We start from the raw sequence: 23,269 nt of genomic DNA on the forward strand, positions 1-23,269 counted from the left end.
GTTGAAAAAGGCTGTTATGGGCTTCGAATATCTATATCCATATTTATATCTATATTTATATCAGTTTAAAATATAAAAAAAAAAGACTATCACTTTAAACTTGAGATTTTTAAAAAATGGAGAGCATTCCTAGATGGAAAAATAATTTGCCTCTTCCAGCTCACTTTGGAAGGGCGCTCTATTATTTTCCCCATTCATGAGGTTTATAACAAATGTGTTCACTGCAGCTGCTCCCCAGGCCTGGGCGGCTGCTCTTACCCACCCACTGCTACGTTTAGAGACCCACACAGCTCTTCAGAGAACTGGAAAAGCAGGACAGAGCTTGGGGCAGAACTTCCACCCCCCCACTCCACCCCCAAACAAACAAAACAGTGATGTAATTAGCGGGCTACAGGATTGGATCTGCAGTTGATGAGGAACAACTTTAATATTTATCAATAAACAGCAAAGTGCTGAGCACACCTCCTAGGGAAGTAATTAACCATAAAAAAGGATACTCTGCACAGAGGAATCTCCTCCAAAAAAAGACCTCAGTTAATTGCGAATTGCTTACATACAGCAGGTGAGACAGAATCCATGCCTACCCCTCTCACCTGACACAAGCAACTCTGAATTAACTGGGAGTTTCTTTTTATAAACACAGTGCAGAGCCTTTTTTTTCTTGGTGGTTAATTACTTCCTTGGGAGGTTGCTTTAATAGTTCCCATAACAAGGCCATTATTGTCTTTAGCATAATCACTGCCTCATTTGCTTTTGTGCCCTGCCTTTCCGGGTGCCTCTTGCCTCTGCCTGCCAGGAGGGGCCCTGAACTGTGCTCCTTGGGCCGTCCTCAGGCTGGGGACTTGCAGGGTTCCTTCTCCAGCCCCACCACTTCAGGAATTTGGTTTTCTCCTGGTGGGAGCTGGGATCAGGGTGGGGCTGGTGGAGAGGGAAGTGGGTGGCACAGGGCACATTGCGGGAGACTTAGTCCCCCTCCCCTGGGCGCACCGTTCCAGCCTGTTTGCTAAGCTTTCAGCTGCTGACGCCAGCGACAGGGAAGAAAGCTAGGACAGCAGCTCCTTTCTGGAAGAGGAAGGAGTGGATCTGCAAACAACCGCTTTGCTTGGTGAAACCACCAGGGACCGGAAGCAAAAACAGTGAACATTACCAGGAAAACTAGTGCAATTTTGACCGTCTCTCTTGGGGAAAAAAATGTATATGGAGTTACGGCTCACTTTATTCAAAAATGAATTAAAGTGGCTTCTATTCTGGCTCTGTTTCAGGAAGGTAAATGAATGAATGGGAGCTCTGTAAACTGCATCAATCTATAAACTTTTTTTTGACTGGGGTACTCCTATCAGCGCATGCACATTTGTTGACTTACAAATTGTAGACACGTTACAACTGCAATCATAGGTTATGGAAAGTGTAAAATGTCTATCAGGAGGATGAAGAAAAAGAAAAATAGTGTGTCTGATACTTTCAGCCTTAACCCAATGGATTGCACCTCACTCTGGACATCAGTGAAGCTTACTGACCCCTTGGGTCCATGAGGGCAGGGGCTGACAGTCCCAGATCCCAGGGACTGGCACATACAAGACAATACATATTTTTGTTAGATAACCAGACTCATACCCTCTTATACCCTGAAATAGCTTCTGCCCTGAGGGGATTCTGACCAGTTAGTCATTTCGGTAGGGGTGGATGACAAGCTGGTACCAATGTTACGGGAGCATGAATCTGTGCTCTCAGGAAATCAGGTGGTCCATATTGCTACTGCACCCCCACTTAGCCCCAGAATCTTAGCACTCCACCAGGAAACAACACAGGAAAATTCAGCTAGGCGTACAGAACAGAGGTTAGCAAACTTCCTGTAAGGGGTCAGAGAGTGAACATTTTAGGCTTCGTCTCGGCCAACTCACCAACATTGCCTTTGAGGGTGAAAGCAGGACTAACATAAATGAATAGTCGTGTCTGTGCTCCACCAAAACTCTACCTATGGACACTGAAATTTGAATTCCGCATAGTTTTCATGTGTGGTGAAATATTCTCCTTCTTTAGGTTTTATTCCCCCCAACCGTTAAAAATGTAAAAACCATCTTTTGCTCGCAGGCCGGTACAAAACCAGGCGGCGGGTCGGATTTGGCCCAAGGGCTGTGGTTTGCCAACCACTGGGTAGAACATGGACTTTGGAGGCAGAGCTGGGTTTGGGTCATGATTTTACTATTGGTGACGAAGCTATCTTTAAAAAGTTACTTAATTGCTCTCTAGGCCTTCCTTGGTTTCCTCATTTGTAAAAGTAACATCTCAAAGGGCTGAAAGGACGAAGGGATGCACTGCTCACCACCTCTTAGCTCAGGGTGAGCACATACTGTCATCACCAGCACAGATTCGTTTGTAACTCCCTGCCCTGGAAGGCCTGGCAGGGACGGTCACCCAAAGGCAAAGCCAGGGCCCGGCCACCTTTCTGTGGCAACGCGTACTTGAGAAACCAGAGCCAGCATCCAATCCCAGTGCCTCCAGCCCATGTCTCCAGGAGTCCCCGCTGGCCTGAGGATGCCCGTTCTCTGCCGCGCTTGCTTCAAAGGAAATGTTACAACAACATTTGACAATAGCTGAGGGGAGGTCTTTCAGGATAAAGGACTCATGATGACCATCTATAAACAATGCTCTGCTCTTGAGGGGCTGGGAGTTAGAAGACGCTTGCTCACCTCCCTCATTATCCTTGTTATCCGCACAGGAGGTTTCCATGGCAACGTTGCATCCAGGCCCTCTCCAGCCGGTCTGGCAGACACACTGCCAGCTGTTCTGACCCAGTGTGCATCTCCCGTTGCCGTTGCACAAATCGGGGCAGCCATCTGGTTGGAGAAATGGAGAGAATGAGAAGGAGGAACGTGAGGCCGCGCTGGGGCAGCAGGGGAGCCATGCAAAGGGGGAGCAAGGCCACAGGGCAGCCGCTGGGCCAGCCGCGGAGTGGGGCCCGGACCTGCCTTGGGAAGAGTCGGGGAAGCAGGCGACGCATGCGGTTGCAAGACGTTAGCAGGGGCCCAGATGCAGAAGATCCCCAATGACACTGACCTGTGCGTAGGGGTCTGAGGCAACCTTCCCAAAGTGGGGAACATTCCGGAAAGCTAAACTAGCCCTGAGCTTACAACACACCTAGCTAGGCCATTATTTCCAGCCCGCTGGCTCCGGATGGATGCTACCTCAAGAAAAATCTTTTCTTTCTTTCTGTTTTCAGAAGAGCCTTCTGCAGAAGAGAGAAAATTCCCTATCAACCCAGAGTGGAGGCAGAGTGCCCTCCATCTTTCAGAATTTTAAAGCTAAATTTACATGCGATTAGCACGAGCTTCTTATGACCAAGAGCTGGATGGTTCTGCTGGGCTATTTTCATATTTTTGTAGTATTTCGCTTTCAGGGGCACTTAAAAATGTTGGCTGCCAATCATTCAACCTATTTATGGCACGATTTTAAAATACTGCAGGATCGGAAGGCTGGGGAAAGAGTAGGTGCTGAGTGCCATGAATCGGGAAAAGACAGAGGGATGCTCATGCCCGTGGGGGACGGCAGTGGGGCTCGAGTGATTCCTATTTTGTGGTTTTCTTTTCCTTTTGGGTGTGTGTGTGTGTGTGTGTGTGAAATCAGCAGCCTACCTCATTCCCTAATTGCTCCAGCACCCAAAACAATTGCAGCTATTACTCTCCTGACCTAAGCGTGGGCGAGCTTAGGTCGCTTAGAGAGCCTGGATGAGGAAAGAAGAGAAAGAGCTGGGGGCACTATAGTGACATGGGGAGTCTCTGTGGCAGAGCCTCTGTCGCCATTTATAAGATGTAGAGAGAAGCACAGGATTGGTAGGATGTGGCCACACTCACAAAACCTACTTGCTGGCAAGAATTCCTAGATACGTTTTTATTTTTCTTCCCTTTAACGGCTTTACTGAGGTGTAATTTACATACCATAAAATTCACCCGTTTTAAGTGTACTGTACAAGGCAATGACTTCGAGGAAATTTACGGCATTGTGCAACCTAGGTATGTTTCCCTACTACGTTTAAGACCATTAATTTAATTGTCCTCAGAAAATAACTCTCCTGAATCTCTCTCTCTCTCTCTCTCTCTCTCTCTCTCATTCTGTCTTGACATCTGCTACCATCTCTATCTCCATCTCTTTCTGTATCTATTTTTAAACTACACAAAGAGCAGGGTAGCTTGGGCCATGGCAGAGGGAGCACTTTGTAATTGATGGAGGTAATTGATTTGAAACCTTTGTGGCCCACATCTTCTGAATCGAAAGTGTGCATCTCCCCCTACTTCTCTCTCCAGCGTTCCAGAGGCCGTCACCTGGCAGCCTTCCTCTCTTCCCTCGAGTACCCCTTACAAGAACGGGAATAAACCTAATTTGTGCAAGTGGCAGCGGTGGGAATTTAAAGGACTCCTCCTAAGAAGAAAGGGCTGGAGGGTTTGAAATTGAGTTGAAATTTACTTCTTTAAGGAGTTTCACTCCTCAATGCTTATTCCCTCCCATCCTTTCCAGAATGTGGTATGCATGGGTTAGGACCTGGGAGAACAAGGTAAGCAACAGAGGAGACGTGCTACATGCAGAAGTCTCTGTAAGGAAGACGAGCTGTCTTGAGAGGAGGAATGAGGAGATGATTACCAGCGAATCTTTTCTTTAGTTGAAGAACCTGGCACTAAATCCAGGATGTGAGCAAATCATCAGTGTTTGCATATCTGAAAAAAGACTTAACTTGTCCCCATACCTATCCTCACAAAAAGAGTCACATTTCCATTCCTTCCTTACCAAGGAGGTGACCACAGCCCTACCTGGAATACCTGTGACTCTCCCCCTTTATACTTTGAGAGAGAGCGCTGGGAAGGGAGGCCAGCCCCAGTGGGTGTCAGAGAAATGCCACAAATATTTCTGCAGGAGCAAAATGCAACTCAGTAGGAAAAGCCCAAGGGACATTTCACAAATTCTCGAGGAAAAGAGAGTACCTTCAACCTCCAGCCACCCCCAGCTTTACAGTTTCTACCAGTAAGTCTTAGGGAATGGATCACACAGAATACACTACATGAGAGACCTACCAGCATTCACCTGGCACGGTATCTATTATATGTGTTTTGTTATTTACCTACTTTGAGGTCTCATGTTTGAATAAAACATGCACAAAGTCTCCACAGAAGCCTCACTGTGTAGGAAACCCACGTCCACTACATAAAAGTCAAATTTGCGAAGAACACTATACTAGCATGTCAGTCAGAGATATGCACTCAAAATATGCACGCTCCTAGATCGAACAAGGCTTTTTTTCCCCTTCTCTTTCTCTCTCGATTCCCCCCCTTCTCCCCTGACCCACTGAAGCGAGATAAACAGACCACAGTCGTGGGTTTTCTCCACATCGTGTGAGGAAGATGAAAACACGAACAGTGGGAAGCTCGCAAATTTCTGAGAAGTTCTGGGGCAGCTGGGAATTAATGGACGGGACTTTGTTTTTTAGCTCCAAGAGGAAGAAAGCAGCCTTGGTGAATGCGTGGCGTTGCTAGGCAACCCCAAGCTACCCCCCAGCACAAGTTCCTTCTGCTGGTGGCCTTCTGAGGAGGTGATTCCTTGTGTTTCTAAAGTGCAAAGCCAGCCTCCACTTAAGGGAAAACAAAACGTAGCAAGTAATTAGTCTGGAGGGCAAATGGGTATCAGGTAGTGGCTATTCTCTGGACAGGAATCTGTAACTGGTGTTGAATTGGGCTTACGGGCTCTTACACTTTGGGATCCATGAGGTCTCCTGCATGGAGTCTTCTGGGTTTCAGGCTAGCTAGCACTGCCCCTTCCCTGAGTGCCTATCTCCGAGACCACCGATACAGGAGGCCTTAGGCACAGCTATTTGATTCTGTGCAGGTGGCGAGCTGGCTGTTGGAGGCTTCAGGTTCTATCGTGACCCTAGACTAGAGATTCTCAACGGAGGCAATTCTGTCCCCCATTCCTCCCTCCAGGGGACATGTGGCCATGTCTGGAGACACTTTTGATGATCACATCTAGGGGAGGATGCTACTGACACCTGGTGGGTAGAGGAAGGATGTTCAGCATCTTAAAATGCCTAGGACAGTCCCCACAACAAAGAACGATACAGCCCCGAGTGTCAGTAGTGCTGAGGTTGAGAAAGCCTGCCCTTGATCTAAAGCTGCATGAGAGCTGCGATTTCCCTGTTTGCTGCTGCATCCCAGCGCCTGCCCTAGTGTCAGGCACATAGTAGGTGCTTAAATGAACGGAAAACAATCGGGTGGTGCCAGTATCATTTCAGCCTGGCTCTCATCTATAGACTCTTCTGAGAGTGGTGAGAAGCTAGTGGGACTTCCTTCTCAAAGATCTAAGTCTTCTTCACAGAGAGAACTTTCAAGGGCAACAGTGATATCTTGGGATGGTTCTCTCGCACTTCCCATACTTTTGGCAGAGTGGAAATGGAATAGTTTCCAAGACTTTTCTACACACAGAATTCCAACCACTAGGAGAAATATATCTGTTGGCACAGTTACCAGGTAGGCAGGCTTTTTGTCTTAACAAAAATTAGAGCTGATGCAGAAATTTGGGATTAAAAACAAAACAAAAGCCAAGCACACAGAGGACTCCTGAATTTTCAGCTCTTTCCCTGATCTCTGGACCTGGACTCCAGCTTGCATTTCAGCATCTCCATCTGTTCACTCACAAGCATCTCAAACTCAGCAGAATTCAGTGTCTTGATCTTTCTTCCCCTCCCAAACTCTGATTCCTTGATCAACGAGTGGCACCTGCATGTACACCCCACTGGCCGAGACTGAAACCTTGGAGTCACTGTTAATTACCCTCCCCCACCTCCTCTCTCATCTCATGTATCTGGTCAAAAACCAAGTCCTGCCTAATTTTCCTCTTTACTGTAAGAAGCCCTACCTGCTCTTCCTAAATATCTCTAGAATCTGCTCTCCACTCCTACCCCTACTGTTACTACGTTAACCTAAGCCATCCTCATCTCTGGTTTAGACTCTGGTCAAAGCCATCTAACTGGTCTCCCTGCCTCCGGTCTTGCACCATCATCCACTTCTCTCTGTTCTGGACATTGCTGAAAATACTTCTAGAGCTTTCCATTGACCCTGGGGCAAAGTCTGAAGTCCCTACCCTGGCTTCCAGATCTTACATGAACTGGTTGTCAACACATCAGCCTAACTCAATATCACTTTGGGCTTTGTTCAGACTGAAGCCATTCGGCCTTTCCTTATCTGCCTAACTTCAACCCATCCTTCGCCCGAGTCATCTCCAGGGAGCCTTTCCAAAGCTCCCAAATCAAGGCTAGCTCCACCTGTCCTGGTACCTTTATCCTACCCTATCCTATCCCATCCACCACACTGAATCCCTGATGCTTGCTAGCCCTTGTAGCAGCCCTTCCTTAAGACATTTTATTGTCACCTGCAGGAAAATTGTTGTAATAAAGGTACACATCGTCATTCACTGCCATTTGAATGGGGCCCCTAGAACTGTGCAGTGTACAACTGCTCTGGGCATTTCTGTTATGACGTAAACCTGTCAGGGCAGGGACCACGTCTATCTTGTTTACTCTTGGATTGCCAGTACTCAACACAGAGTCAGGGGATGCATGAACGAATGACTTTTGACCGAAATTAGCATCTCTAATGCCTTTGGCAGAGTGAAGATGGAATAGTTTCCAAGAATTTTCTGCACACAAGATTCCAAAGACTGGGGGAAAAAAAAAAAAAATCCACCGACACAGTTACCAGATAGGCAGGCTTTCTGCCCCAACAAAAATTAGGCATGAGCAAAATAATGTCTACAGCACAGTAAAAAGGGGAGCATACATGTCCTTGAAGAAAGCTATACTTGCCATAAAAGGCTTTTCTAAAAAAGCAGCAAGAAACGTTCTGCCATGTGCAGCAATTGAGAGGTAGAAATAAGTGGCTAATACGGTAGAAAGGATGTGGAAAGAGAAGGAGGATTTTAACATGCAACATCAGGCGCACCTTAGAAGAGCAGAGAGGGCAACACCCAGATGGGAACGCAAGTGAAAACACAGAACAGGCTGCATGCCAACACAGACAGATGACAAGGAAAGCCAGAGAAGGGAGACGTCCGTGCTTGGTTCAAGAGACGATTAGGAAAGCTACTGCAGCCTGGACTGCAGTAGGAAGGCTTTTCTGAACCAAGGGGAAAACCTTAACCCAGTTCGGAGTCAGAGGTCTGAGATTAAAACCTAGATCTGCAAAAAAAACCCCCCAAAAACCTAGATCTGCCTCTTGTTGTCTGTGTGACCTTGAGCTGGTAGCTTCACCTTTCACCCCCGTCTGTAAAACTATATATCTTGCTAATAAATCTTATTTCATGTCCTTCCCAACAGAATGCAACCTGCACGAGGGCTAGGATTTTTGCATCTCTTGTTCACTGAGGTATCCTCAGTGTCTAGAAAAATAGCTGGCGTATGACAGACACGCAATCAACGTTTGCTGAGTGAATGAATGAAGAGGGATGATGGTAATACTTACTCTATACAGATGTCAGAGGGGTAAAATGAAATGATAAAGGCAAAGATTGAGCACAGTGAGCTTGAGCACATTGTAAATGCTCAACAGAGAGTAGTACTTATAGTTGTTCATGTTGATATAATTTTTGATATTACAAATATTATAATTAGCAGCAGGCTTTTTTTGGGGGGGGCATAGTTTGAAGTGCAGGCCACTTTTTCTTGCCTCACCTCCAGATCAGGAAAAAAAAAAAAAAACAAGAGCCTAGCCTGTTTCAAATTAAGAAATGGAGGCTTCTGGGGTGTCCTGAGTGTGCGATTGCATCACATTCTAGGAAATCCTCACTCCCCTTTGCCCACCACCCAAGAATCTAGTAATGTCACCATAAGTGTTTTCAGAAAACCCACTGATGCTGAGGGTGGCTCTGAAGGGCAAGAGAGCTGAAGGTGAAATAAGTGATGACTTCCTTTCGGGCGGCATTGTACTTTTGCTTGTTAACTTAATGAGGGAACCCCCCTCCCCCAACTGTTTTAAACACGACTGTTTTCTCAGAGCTGCGCACTGTTGGAACTGAGGAATGGACACACACTGGAGATATGTAATAGAGTCTGCCGCTGCACTCCAGAACTCTTCAGACCTGCAAACAGCTGAGGTGCTGGGGATCACTGGGGCTCTGGTGGCCGTTTCTACTAAACAGCAGTGACAAACGCTCAAAAATTAATCTGGTGTTTCGAGACACTCCGGGGAAAACTCCAACTAATTTGAGAAGACTGACTGCCAGAGAAGCATTCTGGTCCCAGACAACGGCAAGGCTTGTCCTCTAGCTCATCTCTGTGAGCAGGAAGTAGTGGTGAAGAGGCACAAACTGGCAATGGACGTTCAGCCAGGAACCTGAGCTTGAACAACTGCCCCTGCTTTGTCAGAGAAGTTGTGGAAAATCCAGAGGCAGATGTTCCTCTTCGTTTCAACAGCGCGTGTATGTCTTTAAGGGTTTGCATAGGGGTGGGGGGGGGGAGGGGGAGGGGGAGGGCTGGGAAGGGCAGTGATCCTTTCCATGGTCTAACGTTCCTCTTTTGCTCATAAGGCAGAAGTCATGCCCCTCCACCCCGGCAGCAACAGAAACGGCAGGGCTTCCGTGAGGTGACGTAAGTTTGGATCCAGGTGTCAATGCCGCACGTTTCCTGGACGCACCAGGATTCTCACTGACCAGCATCATTTCTGTCAGTATGGGAGAAGGAAGGCAGCGGGCTCAGCCTTGGGCTCAGAAAACGAAATGCATCTTATTTTGTACTGTTTGGATGCTTCGAACTCTTATTAACACAATGTTTTTAAAAGTAGAAATCATGGACTTGCCTGGTGGCGCAGTGGATGAGAATCCACCTGCCAATGCAGGGGACACGGGTTCGAGCCCTGTCCGGAAAGATCCCACATGCCGTGGAGCAACTAAGCCCGTGCACCACAACTACCGAGCCTGTGCTCTAGAGCCCGCGAGCCACAACTACTGAGCCTGCGTGCCACAACTACTGAAGCCCGTGCGCCTACAGCCCGTGCTCCACAACAAAGAGAAGCCACCGCAATGAGAAGCCTGCGCACCGCAATGAAGAGTAGCCCCCGCTCACTGCAGCTAGAGAAAGCCTGCATGCGGCAACGAAGACCCAACACAGCCAAAAAATAAATAAAATAAATTAAAAAAAAAAAAGTAGAAATCATGAGGGGAGGAAACAGAGTTTAGGCGGCAGTAACCGGGAATAGCTCTTCTTGGGAGGGAAATCCCATGTCAATTGCTTAGTGAATTGGGACTGAGTCATTATCACCCGGTAGTACTGGGGTCAACACAAGCCTTGCTTTCCTTGAGGGGAGCCTGCTTTCTTCCCCTGGAACAACACCTTTCTTTATCCCACTTCACCCAATCAGAGGAGGATGTCATGGGTAGTGATGCGCACATATCAGCAGGTTGCCAAGGCCCACAGCAACTGGGGCCACGCTGAAACCCGCTGCCGACGTGCCAGGGGTTTCTCCCATCGCTTTAGATCACAGCACTGCTTCTCAAAGTGTGGTTCTGGCACCAGAAGCAGCAGCATCACCTGGGATCTCATTAGAAATGCACACTCTCAGGTTCCATCCCAGACCCACCATTCAGGACCTCTGGGGGGATGGGGCCAGGCAACCTGCATTTTAACAAGCCCTCCAGCAGGTTCCGATGGCTGTTGGGTGAGAACCACTGCTTTCAGGCTTAAGTCCTAACTCCTTAAAAGGGCTTCCAAGGCCCTGCCTGATAGAAACCTGTCCATTTCTCCCCTTCTCATCTCCTGTCACTTGAGTCTCTGCTCTCTGACCTTGGCCACGCTGCCCTCCTCTGTTCTAGAACACAGTCTGGATCCTCCTCCTTTTGCACTTTTGCAGATCGCTCTCCCTAAATTCTGCTCCCCGCACTCACTTGGCAAAGCCATTTATCCTTGTCTGAGCCAGCGGTCGCTCAGGGAAGGCTCTCTGACTTGCAGCTCAGGGTTCCCCCTCCATCACATGACTTCACAGCACCACCTACTCCTCCTGAAGCACTCACCATCATTCTGATTCCTCTTTTGTTTAGAGCAGTGGGTCTCCACTAGGCTGCGCATTAGAATCGCCTGGGAGCCTTGAAAAATCCGGACGCCAGGCTGCACCCCCAATTAAATCAGAATCTCTGAGGATGAGACCCAGGCATCAGTAGTTTGATTTCTTGAGCTCCCCAAGTGGTTCCTCTGTGCAGCTGAGGTTGAGAAGCCTCAACGCTCATCTTCCCGGGAGCCTCCAAGCCTCCCGAGTGCAAAAGACTCTGACTCTGTGGTACAGGCTGTTTTCCCAGCACCTGGCATGAAAGCTGTTTGTTGAATGAATGCATAAATAAACCATGTGGTGCCTCTGCTGCTTCACTGGGCCCTTGATTCGGCAGCCAGGCAAAGGGAAAAGATTCCTGCGGGTCACACCCCAAGCCCCTGGATGGATGACACCTCCCCAAGCAAAAGAGACAGTTGGTTCCAGTACAGGGTCTAAAACTGAGCTGATGCCAGAGGCGGTGGAGGAGTGCTGGAGGAGTCCCTGCCTTTCACCTTGGAATAAACTGATCCCTCCTGACTGAGAGAGACAGGATAGAGCAGCTAGCGAGGGAGGACAGAGGCACGTTGCTAGATGAAGAGGGTAACAAGAGTTCCACAAAGGCAGGGATGACAATAATCAGAAAGCCCAATGGTTTAATTTGGTTCTTGGAGGATAATCAAGTTACTGTAGCTCGGGTTGCTTACTCCCACAGCTGTCCAGCAAATAATGAATGTGGTACCTCCCTGGTATGGAGATAGGAACAAAGGCACGGGCTTTGATCTCTTTTTCGTTATTTTTAACCATCCAATTTCTACACCCACTGAGCATCCCTATAGCCACAGGAGGCTCGTAAAAATACAAATAACACCTAGAAGGCCTGTGGGCACGGACTGGTTACTTACCACAGGCTTATGGCTCCCTTTTAACTGCTGTTAAGATCAGGCTGATGATAAATTGCCCTGTATATTCTTTTGCTGTTTGCAGCCCAACTTTAGAAAATGTAAGGAAATCACTAAATGTTTGTTTCTTATAGATGTTAAAAGGGCTAGACAAAGAACCCGCCCCAGGACTGTAACTCTGGATTTTAGGAAGCTTTTAAGAGAATGACAACAATAATAGCAATTCCTCAACTAGACATTTCTGTGTGCCTTGGCACTCTTTTATATGCCTCTCTTGCATTAACTTACGGTTACAACAACCCTATGGTGTAGGCCCTAGTATTATCCCCATTTTACAGGAGAGGGAATGGAGGCACAGAAAAGTTAAGTAACTTGACCAAAGTGGCAGAGCTGGTTAGTGGTGGAGCCAGGATGTGAGGTCGGGCTCCAGAGTCTCTGCTCTCAACTAGGGGGACCGACTGTCCCCGTTTGCCTGGGACCGTCTGGGTTTTAGCCCTGAAAGTCCTGAGCCCCAGGAAACCCCTCAGTGGCATGCCACCTGGGATAACTGTCATTATCAAGGTCAGCGAGTGAGGGCTGGGCTCTTTTCACTGGTGGTCATGGAGGCGAACACCCCCCCAAGAGCAAGGGAGAGGGCACAGACTTTTATACTGGGTTACTTGTTTGAGGACGTTGGGCCCTCCAGCAGTATCTGTGGCCTCCTTGGGCCAAAGTACCAGGTCAGCCCAGTAACCATGTGGCAGTAGCGTGGTGAAGGCAGTGGGCTCTGAATCCAGCCCTATATCCCTTGGCTGTATAATCTTAGGCAAAAATTATAAGCTCTTTATTCCTTAGTTTCTTCATCTATGAAACTAGGGCTAGAAGGGTACCTATCCTAGAGGGTTGTTGGGATTTAAAAGAGAGAATACATATCGTATTACTTATCGTACTTAGCATGAGTGTTAATAGGTGTTAATGCAAAAATACGCATGATGTGTAAACCATGTGTAAATAGTAATATGATAGTAAATGATCCAGAACTGATAGCCATTATTATTAGTGTTGTTGTTAAAAGTAACCTTGAAGAAAACAAAAAAGAAAAAAAAGTAACCTCAAATAGTAGCAGAAGGGTCCCGTACGGCTTGGGAGAGCCTCTGATTGGCACTTGAATTGGTGATGGCGAGGGAGTGTCCGCTACTGTTTACACCAGGATCAGCGCAGTCAGTAGAGCAAAGACCCCAGGAAGGTGCCCTCCCAAGAGGAGGAAATGGAAATGAGAAAAGTGAGATAACTTCCTGAAAGTTACATGTGTAAGATGGGCACATGATGTGACACGTTATCTTCGGAATCCCCCTTGAATGCAAGAGGCATGTGAGGTGAAACTGTAAAGGATCCCAGGGCTGAGAAATCTCATTCAGGCTCAAAAAAGCATGTTAACAAAGAGGGGTGGTCTGCCCGGGGCGTGGAAGGGGAGCCCCGTGGAGCAGTAGAGAGTCAGGGTCAACTCAGCAGTGAGTGCGTCCTGCTTGATTGGGGGGAATAAAGGGACACCGCTTGCCACTGACGAGTGTGGGTCCCGGTGCTCGGCACTTCACAACCTCATGACTTCATTGAGTCTTTTCAAGGAGCATATAAAGTACAAATTACTATCATCATCTGTGGCTGAAAAATCTGAAGCTCAGAGAGTTAATGAACTTTCCCAGGGTCATAATCAGTGAAAGTGGTAGCCTGGGGGTTTGCACCCAGGCCCGTCCAACTCTGGGCCCATGCACTTCGCTTCCCTCTAACCAGGGAGGATTCTACAGGGACAGGGTTGGCATCGGAATAACACACCCCTTGCTTTGACTCTCTGCTTCCCGGGCGATCTTCTGATCTTAACTTCCTTTCCCATATAGATTTCTCTTGAGGGAGACAATACACTGAGAAGGAGATGTGGGTTTTCCTCACTGTGGATTAATCAAGGACCACTTTGAGTTTATAGGTGGTTTAGGGTAGTGTGAGGTGTCAGTCTGGAGCTTGACCCACTCTGTTAATCAGATGAGAAGCGGACAGGATCCTGCCGGGTGAAGCCACCCCATGATGTCCTGCCTGAGTGGCTTGGTGGTCCCCAGTCAAGAGGGTTGCCCTTTGTCTCCAGCTCTACCCCACGCCCTTGATGGGTCTAGCGTGTGGAAATCAGGAAGTGAAAGGACTTCTAAGGGAGAAATCCCAGTGCAACATCAAGCATGTACGGAGTTGTTATAATGTGTCAGCTTCCAGAGTAAATTCATGAGCTTATTCTTTCATTCATTCGGTAAATATCTGCTGAGTATCTACCAAATGTCAGGTACTTTCTAGACACAGAACATATAGTGGTAAACAAAAGAGACGAAGTCTCGCTCTTAAAGGTCTTACATTCTACTGGGGGAGACTCATAGTAAACAAATAAGAAATTAATATGGCATGTCAGATGGTGATAATCGCAAAGGGGGGGAATAAAACAGGGAGGGGAACTGTGATGGGGGTGGTGTGTGAGGGGGATTGCTGTTATGTACGGGGTGGTCCGGGAAGTCCTCGCTGATGGGGTGATGTTTGAGTGAAAACCCTAAAGGAGGGGAGGGAGAGAGTCATGCCAGTGTCTGAGGGGACAGGAATCCAGGCAGAGGAAACTGTAGGTGCAAAGGCCCTGAGGCAGAGAGTGCTTGGGGTGTTGGAAGGACAGCAAGGTGGCTAGTGTGACTGGAGCAGAGTGAACAAGGGGACAATGTAGCGACAGGGTAATGGGGGGTGGGGACAGATATATGCAGAACCTCGCAGTTTACTCTGAGGATGGTGGCTTTATTCTGAGTAACAAGAGCTCTGGGGATATTTTGAGCAGAGGAGTGGCCCGATGTGACTTGAAGTTTTAAAGGGTCCCTTTGTGCAAGGAGAACACACAGGGATGGGGCAAGGGAGGGATCTGGGAAGCTGGCCAGGAGGAGGCCATAGGGATAGTCTTGGTAACTGTCGTGGTGGCTCAGGCAGGCTACAGGGGTGCCCTGCTACCACGGCTCTGTGTGGCAAGGCTAATTCTCTATGGATTTAGGGTTGCCTACACATACCCTCCAAAAGAAAAGACTTCTGAGACACAAAAGCAGAGGATAAACTACTTCGTCCATAATACAGCACTCCGGTTATGCAAATACATTTGAGTCCTCAGCTGAGAATCAGTGAACAAATGGGGTTGAGGACACGGGATTCTGCCCTCCTCTCCAAGTTGCTTTTCCTTATTAAAGACAAGCAGAGTGAAGGGAAAGGGCAGCATGGGTGGAGGAGATCAGAGAAGCACGGGGTCTCCCAGGCTCTGTCCCTATAGTCAGGGTTGGCAGTCTAACGTGGAACAGCTCCAGCAAACGAACTTCCTGACTTCCTTAACATAATGACTTCAGACCACAGGCTGCATGTATTCTGCCAGCTTTGTCTAGTTCTTCTTGGCATTAGGGCCTCCTTGGACCACCCCCAAGCATCCTCCCAGATTATTAATCCTGGACTTGAAATCCCTTTGCATTCTGTTTACCTCTATAGGTCAGCTTGACACATCTGAATTGTGGCACTCAAACACACTAAAGCTCTCTCTATCTATCATCTACCTATCCACCCATCACTTATCCAATATCTATTTATCTATCTATATTTATTTATTAAGCTATCGAGCTTTCCCTACCAAACAATCTCTCCAAATCCGCTGAAGGCATGCTCTCAGAACACTGCATATCAAATGACCTCATACAGTAACCATATTTCGTCTTATTTTCTTTACTTTCTGCCTGGTACAGAAACAATAAAAACACTCCAATCTCCCCTCCGCTTTTCACCTTTCTCTCCTCTGGCTGGCATGGTGTCTCCCACCCCGCCCTTACTCACGAAACCAGCACCTTCATCATTCACCAATCCCCATCCCTGTGACGCGGGGAACCCTGTCGTCCTGACCGTATCCTGTGCTTTGAAACTCTACTCGCATGTAGTGTTCTAGTCCTTTTCTTAACGCCTATTTTAGCTGATCAAGGACTTAGGGGGCAGGTCGCTGGTCATGATAGGGTTTTTATCTACCAATTTTGCAAGAAGTCTCCATCCGTACGAGGAATGAGGAGACTTGTTTTCCGAGAGTATAGAATTCCAACGATAGCCCATGCTATTGTTAGGTGCTATTCTTCAGTTTTGCATAACGAGTGTGCCCTTAGGAAGGCAAGAGCTTCCTCTTGGAAATCCTCTCATTTACAGAGAAACAAAAAATCCCTCCTTTCAAATACATTTTAAACATGCAAAACAGCAGTATGTTTCTGCTGTCACATTTTCGCTAAATGGATAATTGAATGGTGAATGGGAGCGGCTACTCAGCTGCTTAACCTGCCGAGTTTCCACACATACACACTCCCAAATTGCAGCCGAGCAATCCCCGGGAGGCAGAAAGCATGCCTGATTTTTCCAATAAAGCTACAAAAATCGATAATCCTTGTAGATGGAACGCTCGCGTCTCTAACCATCTCAGAGCTTCACTTGCTCTGCTAGCCCTCCCAAACCAGCCTCTGCCTCTACCCTGGCACATGTTACCTATTCCATACCACCAGGACTTAGCCCGAGTTCTATTCCAGTTCTGCTGAATGTCCCTTTTAGAGAGGCCCTGCAATGCGTCTTGATTTAGAGATGCTTGGGTTTTATGGGGCTCTGGGAAACGTTGTTTAGCTTTTCCGGAGCTCCAATGAGTTCTTATGTATGGCTGTGTATGCCGGCGTGATTAATGGTACTTGCAAGGTCTTGGAGCTTTCAGAGGTCACCCTGTGGGTACTGAATAACACGGCGCAGGGCCAAAATTACCCTTGGATGAGAATCCTGGCTCCACACAAATGCAATGGCATCGCCTGCTTTAGTCGACATTGCCCGAGACTCGGTACCTCTCCCTGACTGTGCTTCTAAGGAAAGTTACCTCTCCAAAACATTTTAAAGATAAAGTGGGAACCATTTTGGTTTCTTGGTGATTTCTCCGTGCTGTGTCATAGGTACCAGGATAAGAAAGAAGGCTGGGAAAACCAGAAGGCTGCTATGCTAGTCTCTGACAAGACGCCCAAGGTCAGGGTAGACAGGCCACGGTGCGAAGCAAATTAAGCGTCCATGCAAAATATGCTACAGTGTGCAACGCTGTGGTTGAGAATTTAAATGCACGAAAGTCAAGAGATTCGAAATGATGGTTCCCACAGCAACTATAACTCAGTTCTCTGGTGAATATAAAATTAACTTCATTGCAAAACATGCTGTTCGATTTACACCTTAATATAGTCACGGCAGAGTTACAGTTGCTGTGAGAACGCTAACTCTGAATTGTTTTGAATAATTAGTTTAATGAAAAGTTGGTAGCAATGTGAACTCTGACAGAAAGTCAACTTAAATTTAGGGGAGTTGGTCAAGGACGCCTATGCTGAGGGGCAGTAAGTCATTTTCGAAATCTGAGATAAGTTAGGGCACTCTTTGGCCAGGGGGCACTGGTAAAGCAGAGAACCCCAAAGCATACTAACAGGGGGGTCATTCTCCATCACCAAACAGATGCTTCTGCAGGTGGTGACCTTACCAGTAGGTGAGGGTGGCTCCCTGGTGCCCATATATACTCTGATTTCATCACTGGCCTCCATAGTAACCCTCTTGTTGTAATTACCTGGGGTCAAAGCAGCTGATCAAAACAGTGTACTGGTTACACCTGGTCTCTGTCAAGTCAACCTGGATGTAGAGCTCACCTCCCCCTGTCCCTGCCAGTTAAGACTTCCACTGATTGTTGAACCTCTCTGAGCCAGTTTTCTCACCTGGACGATGCTGATGACAACAGTTTCCACCTCGCAAAACTGAAGTGAAGATTTGATGAGAGAAGGTCAAGACGTTAAGAATTTGGCACCAGGACTGGCAGGTTTTATGGTCAATACTCAGTAACTATCAGCTATTATTATCCGAAAGGGGAAGTCGGTCAATCCGTAAATTCAAAACATATATGACGTCAATTATTTGTCCCGTCTCCTTATTTCAGCCCAGACCGATTTGTGTAAGCCTGAGTCAGCCGGCAAGGGGTGATAAAGACAGAAATGTGAACTGGAAGAAAGCTTCCTAAGCCATAGTGTGTCTTCAGGAAAGATACCTGAGGCCACTTCTATTGAAGTTCGGAAACGAATCAGTTGATCATCTCTTCCACCAGATGAATATTTCCTAACAGTTTTGGTTACTGTTTCCTTCCCCATGAATCTGTTTTATACAATAAAGAGTAAGATGTTTTCACACCCTCCCAAGGAACATTTTTCACTCTACTGGGGGTGATTCTGTGTCATTTTGAATGTATGCACTAGGTTACAGGCCCGCACATCCTTTGTTCAAGCCCTCATGTTCCCAACTCAGGAGGAACCCTGCATTTACTCAGTTTTGGTTATTCCCTTTGCTATTCCTTCTTCCAATCCAGCTCTTGACTTTGTAACCGATGGGCTGTTTGGGCAGCTAAGAAACCCAGTATTTTTTTTTTAAACATTATAACATTTTTTTAAACATCTTTCTTGGAGTATAATGGCTTTACATTGTTGTGTCAGTTGCTGCTGTATAACAAAGAAGAAACACAGTATTTTTGAAGCCAACTCACAGTGGCTCTTCACTCCTTTCCTCTCCAGCTTTTCTCCTCAGATCTGATGTGCTTCCTCTTTTTCTCTCTCTCTGAAACGGCTCAGAGGGTCATACCCAGGGAATCTCAAGCCAGCTAGCACTTACAGAGCACCTTCTGTATTCCTGCTCAGGGCAGGGGATCATTCGGGCTCTTTCTGGGTAGTACTTTTGCTGCTGGGTGGCAGGATTGGCCAAACCAAAGGAATTGGTCCTGCCAGAGGTCATCTTTCTTGGGAGCCACTGTCAGGGTTTTAATAGAAAGGGGTGAAGCCCCAGCCTGGCAAGAAAAACAAATGAAAAGCAAAATCCCCAGCAATGTGCACTTCTAGCTTCTGAAGCCATTCCCAGCTGGCTTTAACTCCTGTCTTCCCGTGCCAGCCTCATGCTGTTTCCAGGGGCTCTGCCTCCTTCCCCTCAGTCTTGGCCTGTGGCTTTTTACCTCGCTGCGATCAGTATCAGTAACATTTTCGTGTCTGCTAAAAGGCGGGATTTTATAACACTGCCATCGTTTGCTTTTACTGCTCAGAAAATATTTTAAGGTTGCATTGCTTAGTGTAACCCAATCTCACTGGCGATGGATGCGGAAATTTACATGTCAAGGTAAAGGCATCCCAGGAAGCTGAGGTCAGTTAGATGCACTGAAACCGACCTGTGGTCCTGCCAGGTATTTAACTCAACCTGGAATTTCACTTCAGTTTCTTCCGAAACCTGAGTGGGGCTGCGAGCTGAAACTGCAGTGGCCGAACTCCCTGCTGACCAGTGCATCTGGCCTCTTGCACTTCCCTTGAATTTCGGTGTCTGCCTTCAGGAGTAAATTTGACCCGAAGGCCAGTTCAGCCAGGTGGGCTTGAATTTGCCGGCAGATCTACGGTGAGCGTCACCTGCCCTGGCATTTTACACACCGTACCGTGGGCACTTTGGGCTTTACCAGATTTGCCAGCACTGAGGATGGCAGTGGCTACCTTGGCTTTTTTGACTTTCTAGAATGTCACCCTGAGGCCATTATGACAGAGGAGTCCCCAACATGGTGCCCCTTGAACTCCCCCAAATGTATGTTTGCTTATCTGTTCTAAAAATACAAATGATGATTTGTTTGTATGATATTGAATATTTTGAGAAGCGTAATGTATGGAGACAAAGAGCAGCCCCGGCGGACCTTTGAAAGCTTCCATTCTGAACGGCCACATGGAAAGCACAAGTCGATTTCTCCCAAGGCAGCAAAAAAGCCATTTCTTTATAAACTCAGCTATACTCATATATATGAAGAAATCGTTCTTTTAATCTACGTGCTTTAAACGTATTCAATATTGGTTTTGATCTACTGGATGAGCTGAAACATTATGGTTGATTCAGGAGGCTCAATCCATTGTGGCTCAGACTAGATTGAGGAAGGATTTCCATTGCTTTCCTGCAGACCTTGAAAGTTTGCATCCCTGGTAAAGGCAGTTTCCTTTGACTCTAATGAAGAGTGTCCTGATTTGCAGGATCAGATGGCAAGCTGGGTGGGTATGACAGCCTTTGTAGTTCCAATGTCAATAAGTTGAGTTTTCTCCCCAACACGTGCATTTGAACATGGCCAGGTGTTTCTCTCATTTTTGCATCTTCCTCTGAAGGATGTTTATGGCATGCTCGCATGCAGAGAATGTGAATGACTGTCAGTAGAATATCACGCTGGGAAGTGTTCCCGGGAATCAGCAGCCTGATCTGAGACAGCTTGGAGGGAAGAGCACGGTAATCTAGAAAATGCAGGAGACTCGTGCTCTGCTGTCCGGGGGTAAAGATCAACAGGTTTACACTCTGCTGTACTGGAGTCTTCCTTCTGGGTCATGCCTGCAAAGCCCATGGAAGGAATTCCCCTGAGGAGAGCAAGACAGACAGCACATATGCCCAAGAAGCCGAGGGGAAGGGGCTGGGCAGGGGGACTGTGTAGGAAAGCCCTTGAGCCCAGTCATGGAGGGGAAGTGACGGCAGTGACAGAGCTCCAATCACTGATGGTCAGTGGTACTTCCTTGGCTGTCCTCCCCAAGGCAACTCAGGGAAGATCCTCGTTCCTGGCCCTTTACTGCACTGCTCTGGCCCTTGCGCCTGTTTTACACGGCCATTCCCACTAATCCACCGTGGCCATAGAGAGGGCACACGTGCCAGCTCTGTAAGGGAAAGACTTCTCCTCTACCATCGTAATTCTATCAGACTGAGGAAGAGGAAGGGACATAGGGACCTCAAGCAGCATGAATTATTCAGGCACGGTTAGTAAAATACAGGTATCCAGATTCCTGAAGATACCTATCTGGAGTTTCTAGGTCTTGAGCACTTGCAAAGGTAGCATTTCGGAGCATGGCATTAGACCAATGACCAATGCAGAGACATGTTGTAATGGGTGCGGATGTACCATGCTGGGCCTGCTGAGAAGTCAGATGGGTGCACACACATGCATGCACACACAGACGTGTACGCACTCACACGCACGGCACAGGAATAAGTTACTGGCTCAGTTGGCCTATACTGTTGAGACCTGGGGCTGAGCTGTCAACTGGAGCAGATGCAGGGAATAGAAGCCAAAAAGGGCAGCAGAGGAGGCAGTACTGGAAACCCTGCCCATGCTTCTTGAATGCTGTATTTGCCAATTGTGTAGACCGTGGATTGAAACCAATGAGTCGACCTGGCTGCCTGGTGTCAAATCCTTCCTGATGCTGTTCACTGTGTATTGGGGGGCAAGAGCCTCCTGCTGGCCTCACAGGCTTGTTGTGAGGTTGACTGAGGCAACACAAAGTCTTTGAGCTCCTTGGAGAAAAATTCACCGTGTAAGTGCAAAGTATCACCGTTATATCAGGATAATGAGACTCCCGCCAGCTTAAACCAGTCACCAGGAGAGGTGGGGTATCAAAGAAAAGTAGCCAAAGCTATGCAAGTCTCAATCCAGGCAAATGATGTTTCCTCATTCAGCACTCAGCTTTCACTGGAGATGTCAGTGGCCACAGATGGGTGTCTCGTTTGGCCCCCAGTCGATGGGTGTCTCGTTTGGCCCCCAGTCTTGTTTGAATGGCTTGTACAGCATTTGCATACATTTTGAGTTGCTTGCCAACATTTAAACGTTGGGAGAGTATGCGTACCAATCTGGATCTCTGGCTTCTACTGAAGAAGTGGAAAATTTGGCAAACTAGGCTTGCATTTCTACATGGCAACATTCAGCCAGTGGCGGGTTGTGTCTGCCCTCCACAGATAGGGCCTTTAGTTTCCAGACTGTTTCCAATCCTTACCATTTTACACCCTATTTAATGCACTTACTTATATTGGGCTTGCCTCACCCACATAGGGGGTGTTTGAATTTACATCTTCTTCTATAGATTTGGCCCTCCCCCCCCTTCCTATAGTCAACAAAGATACTGAATGCATGGTACCCTTATTATCCAAATCTAGGTTAAGCGCCCCCCCCCCCCCCCCCCCCCGCCAGCAGAGGAGAGACCTGTCTGCCAGCTCCTGCCAGGGGAGAACTTGATTTCTCCCGCATCCTCCTCTAGCCAGTAATTCCACCGGAAAACCCCACAGTTTTCTTACTTAGAGATGTCCAAGCAGTAATCCAACTAAATTAGATTATAATCATCTAAAGGTTGTCCTAATAAATAAAAATATAGATACAGCTAGCAGAAGCTGAGGTTTAATTAATGAGTGCTGTTTAACTGAACAGGCTGTACCATATATGGAGGATTAAAAGATGAAAAAGGATACGAGGGAAAATCAAATTTTAATGAGTTGCCATCTTCATTTGATTTAACTAAATGTCTTCCATTGTTGGAAATATTAACACTTACGAGGGAGTCATTTGTGTGTATCCACACAGTTTGATACCTGACTGCTTCCTTTTATGTAATTACACTGTGTTACAAAGGAATTTAAACTACCATTTGAAGTACAGGGCTTCTATTCTTACATTGATCTCCTTGGGAAGCTATGAGCAAAGCATGGTGTAGAAAAATAAGCCAAAAATATTGGTAGAAACACCAGGAGGGTGTCCCAAGTTAGAAAACAGCAAAGTCTCATGCAGTCAAAAAGGCAGTAGAGGTCTAGAGTTCCTCAGGCTGTCAACCGCCCCTCTGCAGGTCACTTCTCATCCCTGCTGCCCCAGGGACTCCCACGGAAGAGGGGAGGGGGCGTGTGCTACAGCCAGCTCACAGTAGGCACTGCATAAATGTTTCGTGACGAATGAATGAATGCAGTTGCCATTGCCCAGCTAGAACCAGAGAGAGGAAGTATGGACCCCAGACGTGGCATGCAATGAAACACACGTGGCTCTCCTGTCTATTACACCCACGTTCCTGCAGTTGGCAGTCAGATCCACCCTGGGCCATTTCTACCGCCCTCCCTGCTTTACACTTGCTCCTTGGGTTCTCCCTTCTTAAAGGAACAGAATCCAGGTGTTCCAAAGAGCTCCTCCTGCAAGAGTGAAATCAGAGGAAGGGCCCAGACACCTGGCTTAACACATGAGGTCTAGTACCCCGGCCTCTCTTTCTGGACTTCTGGGCTCCTTCCCATGCACTGTTGCATCCTATCCCTACTGCTTTCTTAACTGCTTACTCCATGAAGACACAGTGGGGATACTACAGTAAAGGCACAGAGAAGTGCTGTTCATGATGACTAAGCCAACATTGACGGAACATCAAGCACTGTGGTAAGTGCTTCGCCTGTAAGTGAAGC

At 47.4% G+C, this 23,269-nt stretch overlaps 1 protein-coding gene across 13 annotated transcripts in view; it reads right to left on the reverse strand.

Moving 5' to 3' along the window:
• The window catches only part of TENM2 (teneurin transmembrane protein 2), a 713,065-nt gene that overhangs the window by 122,614 nt on the left and 567,182 nt on the right, over positions 1-23,269 (reverse strand). For all 13 annotated transcript variants that reach the window (XM_033432114.2, XM_033432113.2, XM_033432112.2 and 10 more), the window contains one exon: positions 2,691-2,837. In XM_033432114.2, the coding sequence (XP_033288005.1) occupies positions 2,691-2,837 (147 nt within the window). The remainder of the gene's footprint in view (positions 1-2,690; positions 2,838-23,269) is intronic.

The sequence above is a fragment of the Orcinus orca genome, chromosome 3, assembly GCF_937001465.1.
Source record: "Orcinus orca chromosome 3, mOrcOrc1.1, whole genome shotgun sequence".
NCBI classification, from domain to species: domain Eukaryota; kingdom Metazoa; phylum Chordata; class Mammalia; order Artiodactyla; family Delphinidae; genus Orcinus; species Orcinus orca.